Below are 12,914 nucleotides of genomic sequence, written 5' to 3' on the forward strand. Positions count from 1 at the left end.
GTCGGCCTTGGGCCGAGTCTTGATTGGTGACCGCATCATTCACCTTCACTTGAGAAAAAATTCAACCTCGAATTTTGATCCTGTTTGGACTAATCCACATCCGATAAGTACGAAGAGAGATTAGCCACATTGAATGTTTGGAAATACCCATTTGATTAGGCAAATCCACAACATAAGCATTATCATTTATCTTCTTTGTAATCTTGTAAGGATCATACTTCTTTGGCTTGAGCTTATTCTATTGTCATGCTGGAATCCGTTCCTTCTTTAAGAATATCATGACTTCATCTCCAATCTCAAATACCTTGTGTTTTCTATGCTTGTCAGTTGTCGCTTTGTACTTCTTATTTGTGCAACTTTTGTTTGACATCTTCCTGAACCACTTTGAACTTTTCTGCTAAGGGAACATAAGTAAAGACATTCCTCCCCTTCTTAGCCATATCTGTGTTGGCATGGGTCCAGTCATTGCCATGTTTGTTGACCTCTGCCTCCACTGTATTATTAATAGACTTACTGTATATCAAAATATCATCAAAATACACCACAACGAATTTACCAATGAAAGGGCGTAATACTTGGTTCATTAGTCTCATGAAAGTGCTTGGTGCATTGGTTAGTCCAAAAGGCATGACTAACCACTCAAACAACCCATATCTCTCGTCTTGAAAGCTGTCTTCCTCTCATCTCCAGGTCGAATTCTGATTTGATGATAACCACTTCTAAGATCAATTTTGGTAAAAATCACAGCCCCATCAAGTTGATCAAACATGTCGTCAAGCCTAAGAATTGGAAATTTGTATCCAATAGTAATTTTGTTGATGGCTCTACTGTCAACACACATCCTCCAACTCCCATCTTTCTTTGGTCTCAATAATGCTGGCACTGCACATGGACTCGTGCTAGTCTGAATGTGCCCTTTTCTCAACAATTCCTTTACCTACTCACGTAAAATCTCATTCTCCCTAGGACTCATCCTGTAGTGTGATAGGTTAGGCAAGATAGCACCAGAAACCAAGTCAATGTGGTGTTGAATATCTCTCATAGGAGGTAGCTCATTAGGCAACTCCTCAGGAACCACATCATGAAATTCCTCCAACAATCCCTGCACCTCCACTAGAATTTGATTCACCTTCAGTGGCTCACTCACACTCTCTCCCTTAATAACTAATAAGTGAACCTCTCGAGTATCCTTACACTCCCTCACAAACTCAGTGTGTTTATGTGTAATGGTAAGAAAATTTCGCCCCTCCATTTTAGAAGCTTTGGTTTGATTATTTTCCACTATGGGTAACAAAGTATAACGCACACCTTCTTTCTCAAGCTGATATGTGTTCTTCCTACCCGAGTGCTTAGCATCCACGTCAAATTGCCAAGGCCTCCCAAATAAAATATGGCAAGCATCCATATCAACAATATCACAATAGACTTCGTCGGAGTACTTACCAATAGAGAAAGGCACCCTGCAACGTTCATCCACATGAATGCCACCAACTTCTTTGATCCATCCAATCATGTAAGGGCTTGGATGTTTTTCAGGAGTTAACCGCATCTTTGCCACCATGTCTCTTCCTATGATGTTCTCCTGACTTCCACTATCAATAATTAACTCAAAGATTTTTCCTTTCATCGTACACCTCGTGCGAAAAAGCTTATGCCGTTGAGTAGTATCTTCATTCTTTTGAGATAGCATTAACTTCCTCACTACACAGGTATATTCCCCATGTCCGTAATCTTCTTCGTCATCCTCCCCATTAAGCCCGCAATATACTTCTTCTTCAGCAACATCTTCCTCTTCCTTTTCTACAATATTAACTGTTTTCCTCCTTGAACAATCACTAGATCGATGCCCAATCTCATTGCACTTGAAACATTTTAAAAGAATAGGCTTTGCATAAGATTAGGGGATTTTGGAAGATCAGAAGTAGTACCTCGAATGTTTCCCCCTGTTGTAACCTTATTAGGGTTGACTGTATGGGGTGGATTGGAGGGTTGCGCTCCTTGAACCGACTTGCCTTTATCAAAAGCTACTTGTTTATTTTCATTCCCACTGTACCGACGATAGTTGTCATTACGAGATCTCTCACTCAACATTAACTCAGCCTTTAAAGCTAAGTTCCTTGCTTCTTGCACACTCAGAACCATCTGAACCCCAATTTTATCACGAATAGCAGGCTTCAATCCATTCAAGTAACGAGCTGCTTGTTAATTGTCACTTTCTGACAATTGGTTTCTCTCCACCAATCGCAGAAACTCAGAGGTATATTCATTAACTCTTCATTCCCTGTGCACATCTTTGATAAGCTTCGAGCATATATTGTTCATAGTCAGGGGGCAAAAACCTACATCTTAACAGCTGCTTCATTCGTCTCCATGTCTGAACTGGATGTCGGTCTTCCCTCAATCTCGTCTCTCTTAATCACTCCCACCAAACAGATGCACCGCCCTTCAATCTATAAGCCACTAATTTTACTTGTCATTTATTTGGGATCTCCATGTATTCGAAAAAACAGTCAACCTCAGTGATCCAATCCAGGAACCCCTAAATATCAAGATCTCCACTAAAAGTAGGAATATCAACTTTTAGTTTATACTCATCGTTGCCTCAGTGGTTGTGCTGATACGCATTCCTCCTAACCCCTCTACCACCAGGGTTAGCTATTGCTCGACCAAAATCATCATCTTCATCGCTATCTTCAATCACTGATCTTCTAAGATTAACAAGGACATGATTAATGGGTGGTCTTCCCGCTCCGGCTTGATTCACCCCATTATTCAGGTTCCTGTCATCATCAACTCATAGTAAGATGCCCAATTGGTTGCTAAGTTGCTCCAATCGCTGCTGGATAGTACGAGTTACTTCTCGCTGTTCTTCGATTGCTCTCCAAACTGCGGACAACCTCTGATCACCGTCACAAGGCTGGTTGCTACCATTACCTTCAAGATTGGCCATCTGATTGGTTGATTAACCGCTCTGATACCACCTGACGCAGCGTGTAGCGCGAGTGTGAAAAAAAAACACACCAAAATAAACTCTTGAAAGAACAAACTTTAATGGCCGAACCTTGGCTTTCAAGAAGACGCAAAAACAAGACTATTTTGCTAAGAAAACCCAAATAGGTTGCTGAAATTTGATTAAGAAAAGCTTGATTACAAACTCTAGATCCTAGACATATTTATAGTATTTGGCTAATCCAAATCCATCTAATATTTGGAAAACAAAATCTAACTAGAATTCTAATAGAAATAAATCCTAAATAAAAGTCAACTAGAATCCTAATAAAAATAAAACCCTAATCAAACATGAAGTAGAATCCTAAGTCAAGTAGAAACATGAAATAGAATCCTAAATCAAGTAGAAATATAAAGTAGAATTCTAAATCAAGTAGAATTCTAAAACTTAAGAAGTATTAAAATAACATTATGGCACTACTATTTTGGTGATACTGTTCTGATTTGGTTGGATCGGCCTTAGGCCAAGTCTTGATTGGTGACCGCATCATAACCCCTGTAAGCTTACAATCCAAGGCCATGTAAGCTTAAAACTTAGCCACATGTCAAGCATGAACTGTGTCCACTCCCATTCTTGGGCAAAAAGGGTGGAACGGTGTCCCTAGTGCACGAGGCTTCCCACTTCATAAAAGTTGGGCAAGGGTCGTATTTGTATGCAAGATTCCCCTTTTTTTTTTTGCAAGAAGCTATTCCACAACTAGAATCTGTGACTTTCTGATCACAAACAAACAACCTTACTATTGCTGCCAAGGTTTGTCCCCTACTCCCATTCTTGGACAAACCAAGGAAAAAATTTATGCAAAGATCATTCCATGGTTTGTGTAGAACTAACCAAGGTGCATACATACCAAGATTTTGCATCTAGCCTTAGCTAATAGACAAATAGTGGGAAACAATCTTAGTAGCATCCACTTTCAAGGAAGGCCAACAATACCTTTCATCAACAAGGGTTATGGCACAAGAATGTCTAAGAAGTCCTCTGGCATGCCAAAACTAGGAAATTCACAAGTGATGTATGAGGTATGTGGAGCCGACTCTGCCTAAACAAGTACCTATCTTGAAACACAAATATTCTTAACGCTTAACATCCTTAGCCTCTTGAAAATAAGGCTAAAACAAGACAAGCATTTGTTCTTGATCCTACCATCCAAGGCCTGATAGTTTTGGTAAAACAAGCTGGCTCATGTAATCCCTCTATTATTTATCATCATTACCATGGTAAGGGTCATATTGATGTAGAATCAGGGGAAGAAGTGGAAGAAGAAGAAAATAGAGGAGGGGAAGAGAGAGTAGAAAGATACCAAGAAAGAGAATGAGAAAAGGATTATTTGCTATTCTAAAAATAAGTCTCAATTCATTGATCACCATCACCAGCTTACTTGATCCTCTGCAGTGAGAGGTATAGAGCCTTGTTTGAGGCTAAGTTTAGGGTTGTAGTTGCCTGAATAATTAAGATGTATCTTATGGTGGGAAAGAAACAAACGAGATTTGATAGTATGAAGAGTTTTTTTTATAAATAAGCATATAGAGTTAAATTTATTGTTGGAGTTCTTTTCCCTTCTTTTTGAGTTTGATGGAGAGCACCTTTTTTGTGCAGTTTTTATATGGATTTATTTTTCCTACAAACAGATCAGATACGCATTCCCCTTTCTTTTTTGTTGCATTATTTTGGGAATGAGTTCACCCTCTTAATGATAATTTTCTGCTATGGTATTCTAGTTGAAAAAGAAAAAGAAAAGAAAATCCATATTGCTGACTTGTGTGCACATGAAACCAGGAGGACCTGATTCTTTCATGTGTCAACCCAGTGAAGTTTACTTCTTTGTACATGTAATTTAGCCCTTGGCTATACTTGAAGGCCCAGCCTAGACAAAAAGTTTCCGGTTGGGTGTATGACTGACATCCTGCTACTGACAGGCATCTAATTCTTTGTACACATAATTTAGCCCTCGCCTCTACTTGAAGGCCCAGCCTACACAAAAAGTTACCTGTTGGATATGTATGACTGACATCCTGCTACTGACAGACATCTAATTCTTTGTACACATAATTTAGCCCTCGCCTCTACAGCATCATATAAGTTATTGTAACCCATAAATACAGCATCATATAAGTTACTGCAAAAAACAAGCTGTGACAAAGTTTATATAGCCAAAAATAAATAAATAAATAAAGAAAAACTTAGACTATACCTTATAACCAAAAAGCTCACAACAAGCCCTTCTAAACACTGAGATTCTATCTGCAAAAACAGTTCTGTATCTGTTCCAGATAGACATTTCAAAAGCTTCACTTGTGAGAAATATTGTTTCAGATAATACTGAAAATGCTACATTGCACTTACCTCTCTTCACGTTTTTCAAGAGTTGCAATTTGCTCCTTATAATGCAGTATCTTTTCAGAAATGTAGGAGTCTACAAGTTTCCCAGCACCACCTGAATATTTAACAAAACAAACAAACAGAACAAGAAAAAACCACATAATTAAGAGTTTGAAATTGCAAATAATTAAGCAGATTTTTGAAAATCAAAAAGAAAATTGCAACAAAGTCCACTCATCAGAATATGTCATCATATTGATAGACCTCTACCTATCTACTTTATGATAACTGTATTTACAAGCACCAATCTTGCATTTAGCTTTGTTTAGGGTTTCCTCATTAAACACAGTGAAATCACCTGGATAGATTTTCTTTTTTTGTCCACTCGCCATCTCCAGCATCTTGAAAGTGAACCCACCTTTACTGTGACTTCCTAATATTACTATTGAATAATCTTAATATCCGTGTTTCAACCATGCTTTTGACCAACTAATATTGATTAGCAACTTATGGGTATCAAAGGAGATGAAAATAAAAGCACTAATAAGTTTAGATAGTTCAATGGCTTTACAATTTTTTCCAAGCTTTTATTATCACTATCATTTGGGTCAATTGTTTTTGTCAAATATAATACATTAATCCACTACAATTACCACGACGACGACAGTGACAATCACAAGGCTTAATCCCACTAGGTGGGGTTGGCTATATGACATAGTATGTCCAAACCAACTTAATTGCAACAACAATAAAATTGATAAGTCTGTACTGCATAAGGATTAAGGAGGAAAAACAAGGCAAAAAGATGTGATGAAACAAAATTATTGTAAAAATACATTATCTGATTGTGTACTGCTTCAGAACCCGGGGGGCGGGGGGGAAAGGGGGAGAGCTGTAAATTCAGAATTTTAAAGAATATTTTCTTATACCTGATTGTGCTTTTAATTCTTCAACAGCTTGCAGCTTCTCCTTTGTCTTCTGTAATTCACTCCTTAAGGCTTCTATTGTCTGTTTTGATTCGTTGTCGACTGCTAGTGTATTCACCATTCGCAGAACTTTCGTATTTGCAGACGAAAAATCACCATGTCCCAGCTGCAAATTAATAAGAAAAACAGCTTGCAATGTGACTTTTTCTTCTGCAAATCTATTTCTACACTTAACATTTAATATTTGGCATTTTTTATGAGTGCAAGGAACCAAAAGTTCTGGACTGCATTGCATATGTGCTAAAATCTTGTTGGGGATTATGTGCTTTATTTTTCTGGAGATAATCTCTCACTACCCTGGCAGTTGGTACTCCTACCTTGGCTCATTGTCTCTCCCATAAGTGCATGTTGACTCCAGTGCAAGCATCTAATATAACATTTTCTGACCTAAAGGATGGCACTCTGACTGCAGTATAACCTTTATCAACTAACTCAAAGATGCATTATAACCACAAAAATAACAATAACTCTAGCGCAAGGTCCTGCATTCAGCAGCTTAAGGAGAGAAGTAAAATATGATACAGCATCATATATTAAGACTTTCTCCATTCCTTATCAAGTATAAGCCTCTTACCACAGAATTTCACCATAAAGAATGTGCATTAGTTTTCCACTTTGAAAAAAAAAAATAAAGTGTTCTAACTAAATATCATGCCAAAGGAGTAAAATGTAGGACTGGGTAATGAATTGTCCAACCCTATGGGCCCTACCCCATCTATTTCCTCAAGCAACTCCAAAAAGAATAAACCTCTATAATCTAAAATACAAAGTAATATAAAGAATAGAAACACTATACTAATAAAAAGTTAGAAAACTGCAACCCAGTAGTAAGTCCAAGTAGATTATTCTTTGGTAAACAAACCTTGGACTCCAAGAGGGAGATTTCAGAACGAAGGCGATCACTCTCCCGCTCCAATGATTTTATTCTTCTGGCTTCATTATTTAACTTCTCAGTGAGCAATTTTATTTCACTTTGCTGGTCACTATTGAGTTCTTTTAGTTTACGCAAGTCATTCTCCAATTCCTTGTTACTGCATTCCTTTTGGGCAAGACTTGATTCAAGCTCCTGTCCTTGAAAAAAATGCATTAAACAAAGGTCATCAGGGAAAAAGAAAAACAAGAGATGTGTCAGAAACAAAGTGAAATAGGAGTGAAGTAGCACAACCTTGACCAGAGTTCCATTCACTAAATCGCCACCTGCTTCAACATTTGTCTGCTTCTTCAACTCATCAATAACATTTTTTAATCTATCTCTTTCCTCAATCACAGAAGAAAGCTAAGAAAGGACGATAAAAAGGAAAGAAAGAACAAACAACAACATCCATATTTAATCAGTAAAAAGTCCATAGCACTTTTGACAAGCACAAGAAAATAGAGACAAACAAGAAGGGCATTGTATTAGTTAAAATTTCAAAAGGAGAAAAAGAAAGGAAAGAATTGAGTTAGTTGTAACTTGAGGGGAAAATAAACTTACTATTCAACTAGCAGCAAGTCAGCATCCCCAAACAAAAGGCAACTCATCAAAGCATCGCAAAGGAAAAGGAAAAAGGAGAACTAACTACCACATATTCTGTGTGATTAAGTGACTAAAATTCAAGGTAAAAATACAATGCCAAACAAATTGAACCATTCCTGGGTCAACAAAATAACTCACATAATGTATAATAAAACAACTCAAAGATGAAAAATACGATATAGAAAAAAATCCAGATTGTTACATAAACAAAGAATTACCAGAAGTTGAAATGAGAAATAAACAAAACATGCCGTGTCAAGGCTATGCCTGAAGAAACTAAAATATTATGATTGGCCATCCTATCCAGCATGCTAGTCAGAACCATTCATATAGCAGATATGCCACTAAGAAGCTTGGAATGACCAAGCAGCAAATATGAGCTAAAATAATCAATAAGTTTTGGTTTTAGTAAATGAACTCCTGCACCTAAACTTCGTTGAAGCTTGTTGGCTCCTGCTAGGCTTGAACACAGAGGAAACCCTGATTTCAGACTTCATTCCATTCCATATAAGGCTTTACTACAAATTTTAGTAAATAATCCACTATCAGAACTTTCAAGCACCTATACCCTTTTATCACAAGATTCGCCACAATCTTATTCAAGCCTAAAATAGGATGGCAATTGGCATGGCTAGAGCCCTCTGCCCCCTTACATTGCAGTGGATCGCAATGTAGCTACAATATTTCTTCTACAAAATTCCCAGCCTTTTCTATCAAGTCTCCCAATGCAGTCAGCATGGGAAAATTAAAAGATCATCATCATCATCATTAACTACACCTTATTCTAAGTATGTTAGGGTCAGCAGGAAATTACAAGATAATAGAGGGGAAAAAATGCAAGTCCATGGGGAACCTACCCATTCGCAATAGGTCATATCAAGTATGCCCAGGGCCTTTGCAAATGCCATTTGCATAACACCCCCCCCCCCCCCCCCCCCCACAAAAAAAAAAAAAATGAAAGCAGTATACTTTCTTGTTAATTGCAAAGACCTTGAGTGATGGATTAGCATCAATCACACCTTCATATTCACTGTACACTAGCTAGAAATGTTTAGGCATTCCTAGCACAGTTGGAGTGATGAGGGTGTCTGACTGTTACAGAAATTATCCATTCATAAAAATGGATCCAGAATGGGGAAGACAGAAAAACACACGGCTTTTGGGCCCTCTACATCTGGTTCAGTTTATTTGGAGAGAACAAAATCACAGAACATTTAATGAGTGGAAGATGTTTTAAATTGAAGAATAGGATTCTGTATCTTAAGATTGGGCATTGATGTTTCATCCTTTAACCAATATTTGGGCTCTTTTATCTTACTTGTCAAAGGCGTGCCTTGGCTCAAGGCTTAGCGGAGAATGCCTCATTCTATGAGGCACATGCCTGGGCTCCAAGGTGATGCCTCACCCTGAGGGACAAGGGACAGACTTTTGTGTCTATGTCATATGTTTACATATGGACTTGTTAAAATCTAACAACGATAACCAAGAAAAAAAAAAAAAAAGAATGAAAAGAAATTTGAGAAAACAATCAAGCACCGCATTAGCAACCTAAAATAAAACCCAAACATTAAAACAAAAACCTCTCAAGTTTCAATAGCTATTGAACATAAAATTCTAAATCCTAAAGTGAGAAACGAGAAAGGATTGAAAGAGATCCAACAGCAAATTTAACCATCAAATCTCAGTATTAACTTGTTGGCACAAACTTGAGGTATTTTTCTGTTTTTTTCTTTTTTCTCCCTGACAGTTTTAGCTTGAGTGTCATTGGAGAATCTAATTCTTTTGTCAATATGAAAGCACAATCACATAGATCTGCTTTTTGTTTTAGTTTGTTGAAGATTGAGAAATGAGTGGAATTTTAACTTTTAAAGATTTAAAACAATGCTTCATGTTGATGTTTTGTTATGTTGGGACAATTTAAATATTACTTGAGATTGTATGTCAATTTACTTGCTTGTCATTTTATGAATGCGTCTTGTGTTGAAACTTGAATTTGAAACAACGCTTTATGTTGATATTTTAGACTTCTAGTACTTTTTTGAAATAATAGTAGTTGTTATTAACTTATTATTGTGGTTGAAATAATATCAATTGCTATTATAGTAATATAGTGTTAGTTATTTGTTATTTATAATTTTATAAGTTTTCATTTACATCTTAATACGTGCAAATGAAAATAATGATGTAAAACTATTTGTGAGCGTTGTGACTCTCGCCTAGGCTCCAAGCACTCTTGAGCCTTAGTCTGCCTTGACCCATCGACAAACATGCTTTGTGTGGTCACTGGACTAAGCTTATGAGAAATGTGGATGGCTGGTTTCTCCTCAAATAAATCAGATGGGTGGAACCCTCTTCATATTTTTTATATAGAAAATCATAATTATTGAAAAGAAAATGAAAAGACCCTATGCTTATTTAAGTCTTCATGCGCTTAGCTATAGAGTTATATGGCAATGACTATTTTCTTTCCTCCATTTCAGCCCCTTCCGCAATCTTAACACAATGAAGTTCCCTTTAATACTCTAGAAAGAAAAGGCATAAAATACAATACAAAGATAACATGATAAAAAATTATTAACAGAAGCTTAACAATTTTAAATTGCAAACAAGAAAGTTCAGAATGATCGGTATCACCCTTACCATCAAATCTACTCGTTTGACTTCTAACTTTGAAGCTTCTGCACTCTCATGTGCCAGCGCAGCTTGAGTTTCAGCATTTTGTTTATCAAGTTCTGCAGCATCCAAAGCCACCTCCATTTGTTTCAAGCGGGTGTTGGCCTCACCCATGTTCCTCATGCTTTGAATCACCTCTCTGAAGAAAAAAAAGCTCAATGAATAAAAAGAAGAAAAACTACTGAAATGGGTGGACAAGTAGTACTTTTTTTCTTCTGTTACACAGACAACTATTGATTAACTTGTAGAAGCAAACTTTGGGGTTGAGAGCTCCTGAACAGCCCCAAAGATTTAAATACAAAGAATTTCAAAAAAGAACTTACATTTGAATATCAACAGAAATAGCTTACAACAGGCTATCTCTGTTCATCAAACTAAAGGATGTCAAACAAACAGCAAGGGGTCTTCAATGAAACCCTCTAACAGCCTGTTTGGTATCGTTGTGCTATGTTGCGTTAGGGCTATTGTGTTGTGCTCTGCTTTGTTGTGCTGTGTTGTGAAAAGTGTTGGTAAAAGTAATGTTTGGTAACTGAGTGTACTGTTGTGCTTATTAATGTTGAAAGCAAGCAGTAAGTGTTTGACTAACAATTTACTATTGTGTTGTAGATATGCAAAATGACTAAAAAGGGCATTAGTATATTAACTAAGCATTTCAAATAAATATTTTAAACTAAGGCTCCTTTTTTTTTATATAAAATAATTTTTAATAACATTTTTTAAAGCAAAAAATATTGTATATCAAAATCTTAAAAAATTACATACCTAAAAAATTTTTCAATTCTCCATTCATTTGACATCAATATGTATAAAATTACATAAATTATTAAACATATATGTGTGTGTATTATATTATATTATATTATATGAATATATATATATATAAGAACGTATATGTATTAAATATATGTGTGTTGTATTATTTGTATATATGAAAATGTATATGTATTATATTATAGCAGATACTAAAACAGATGTAGTGTTTGTGTATACCTCTAAATTAAATAAACAATTGAAGAAAAATAAAAAATACAAAGAAAACATAGGAATTTAAGAGAAGGTTGTCGAGAAAAAAGAGAAATCTTGTTATACAAAATGTGATATTTCATGCATCCATAAATATATCAAAAGGTTAAAATCATCATATAACTTTTGAAAATGGTGGGTCTGACAAAAAGCTACTGTGTTTATTGATAAAAAAGCAGGGGCCCCTTGGTTTTGCTTTTAAATAGCTTATCCTGTTTTTTAGAAGAATCAGCTGTGCTCTAAAAAAACAAAGTTACGCTTACCAAATGCCTCTTTTCCAAAACTTTGATAAGAGTTGTGTTTTAAATGCCAGCAATACCAAAAAGGCTCTAAAAGTACACACAGAAACACATACCATAAATCTGACTTCATCAGAACCCAAAGAGCAACAAGATGGATAAGTAAGAAAAAGACCACGGCATTTCCCCATTTTTTACTTTTGATAAATGATCTGTTACTTTGCTATAAGAGTGTTGAGCCTAAAAGTTCCCATAGAAGATAGAGGAGATTCAAATAGGTGTCATCAATTTTCAGAAGTTCATACATGTTATTAAAGATGCGCCTAGGCGCGCACCTAGAAGGCATCTAGGCGGGTGCAGACCATCAAGGCGCGCCTAGGCCCAAGGCGCCTTGGGCCTAGGCGCGCGTCTAGGCTCAAGGCGCACCTTGGGCACCTGGAAGGCATCCAGCCGGGCGCAAACCATCAAGGCATGCCTGGGCCCAAGGTGCCATGGGCTTAGGCACGCCTGAACTTTTTTAATTATTTTTTTTAGATTTTTATTTTATTGTTTACTACTTTATTTAACTTTTAACTGTTTAGGGTTTAAATTTATTGTTTTAACTATAAATTTGACAATGAGTAAAAGGGCTATTACTTCAAATGCTCCAATTGAATTTGAACTAGATGAAAATGGAGAGGGAGATGATGTGGAAGAAGATATTAGAGATGATGCTTATAATGATGAAAATATAGAAATGTTTGATCTTGATGATGAGGATGATTTTTAGATTATTTAAAATGCATAATTAGTTAATCTTGATAAAAATTTAAGACCTATAAATTATTTTAAGATTTAATTTAAGTTGACTTAAAAGCCTTTTAGATTACATCTTTTGGCATTTTTTATTGTTCTTTTCATTAGTATATGTTGAATTTTTTAATTTCCTTGATAACATGCTTGTGAATATATCATTAGGAGTTAGGACATATTTTATAACTTATTCTTCACAATGTTTTAAAAGGCAACCAAGGCGGTTGCCTAGGTGCAAGGGCCACCGCAATTAAGCCCTTGTTGGCACCCTTAGGCGCTGGATCAGACCTGATCGGCGCCTAGGTGGCTAGGCGCCGCCTAGGTCACCACCTACCTGCCTGGGTCACACGCAGCCT

General features: G+C 36.4%; 1 protein-coding gene across 2 annotated transcripts in view; it reads right to left on the minus strand.

The window, feature by feature from the left end:
* The window catches only part of LOC127802034 (mitotic spindle checkpoint protein MAD1), a 34,343-nt gene that overhangs the window by 1,816 nt on the left and 19,613 nt on the right, over positions 1-12,914 (minus strand). For both annotated transcript variants that reach the window (XM_052337672.1, XM_052337671.1), the window contains exons 8-13: positions 10,472-10,643; positions 7,481-7,591; positions 7,178-7,381; positions 6,259-6,421; positions 5,354-5,444; positions 5,202-5,271 (exon numbers count right to left, since the gene is read on the minus strand). In XM_052337672.1, coding sequence (XP_052193632.1) covers positions 5,202-5,271; positions 5,354-5,444; positions 6,259-6,421; positions 7,178-7,381; positions 7,481-7,591; positions 10,472-10,643 — 811 coding nt within the window. The remainder of the gene's footprint in view (positions 1-5,201; positions 5,272-5,353; positions 5,445-6,258; positions 6,422-7,177; positions 7,382-7,480; positions 7,592-10,471; positions 10,644-12,914) is intronic.

The sequence above is a fragment of the Diospyros lotus genome, chromosome 5 (genome assembly GCF_014633365.1).
Source record: "Diospyros lotus cultivar Yz01 chromosome 5, ASM1463336v1, whole genome shotgun sequence".
NCBI classification, from domain to species: Eukaryota; Viridiplantae; Streptophyta; class Magnoliopsida; order Ericales; family Ebenaceae; genus Diospyros; species Diospyros lotus.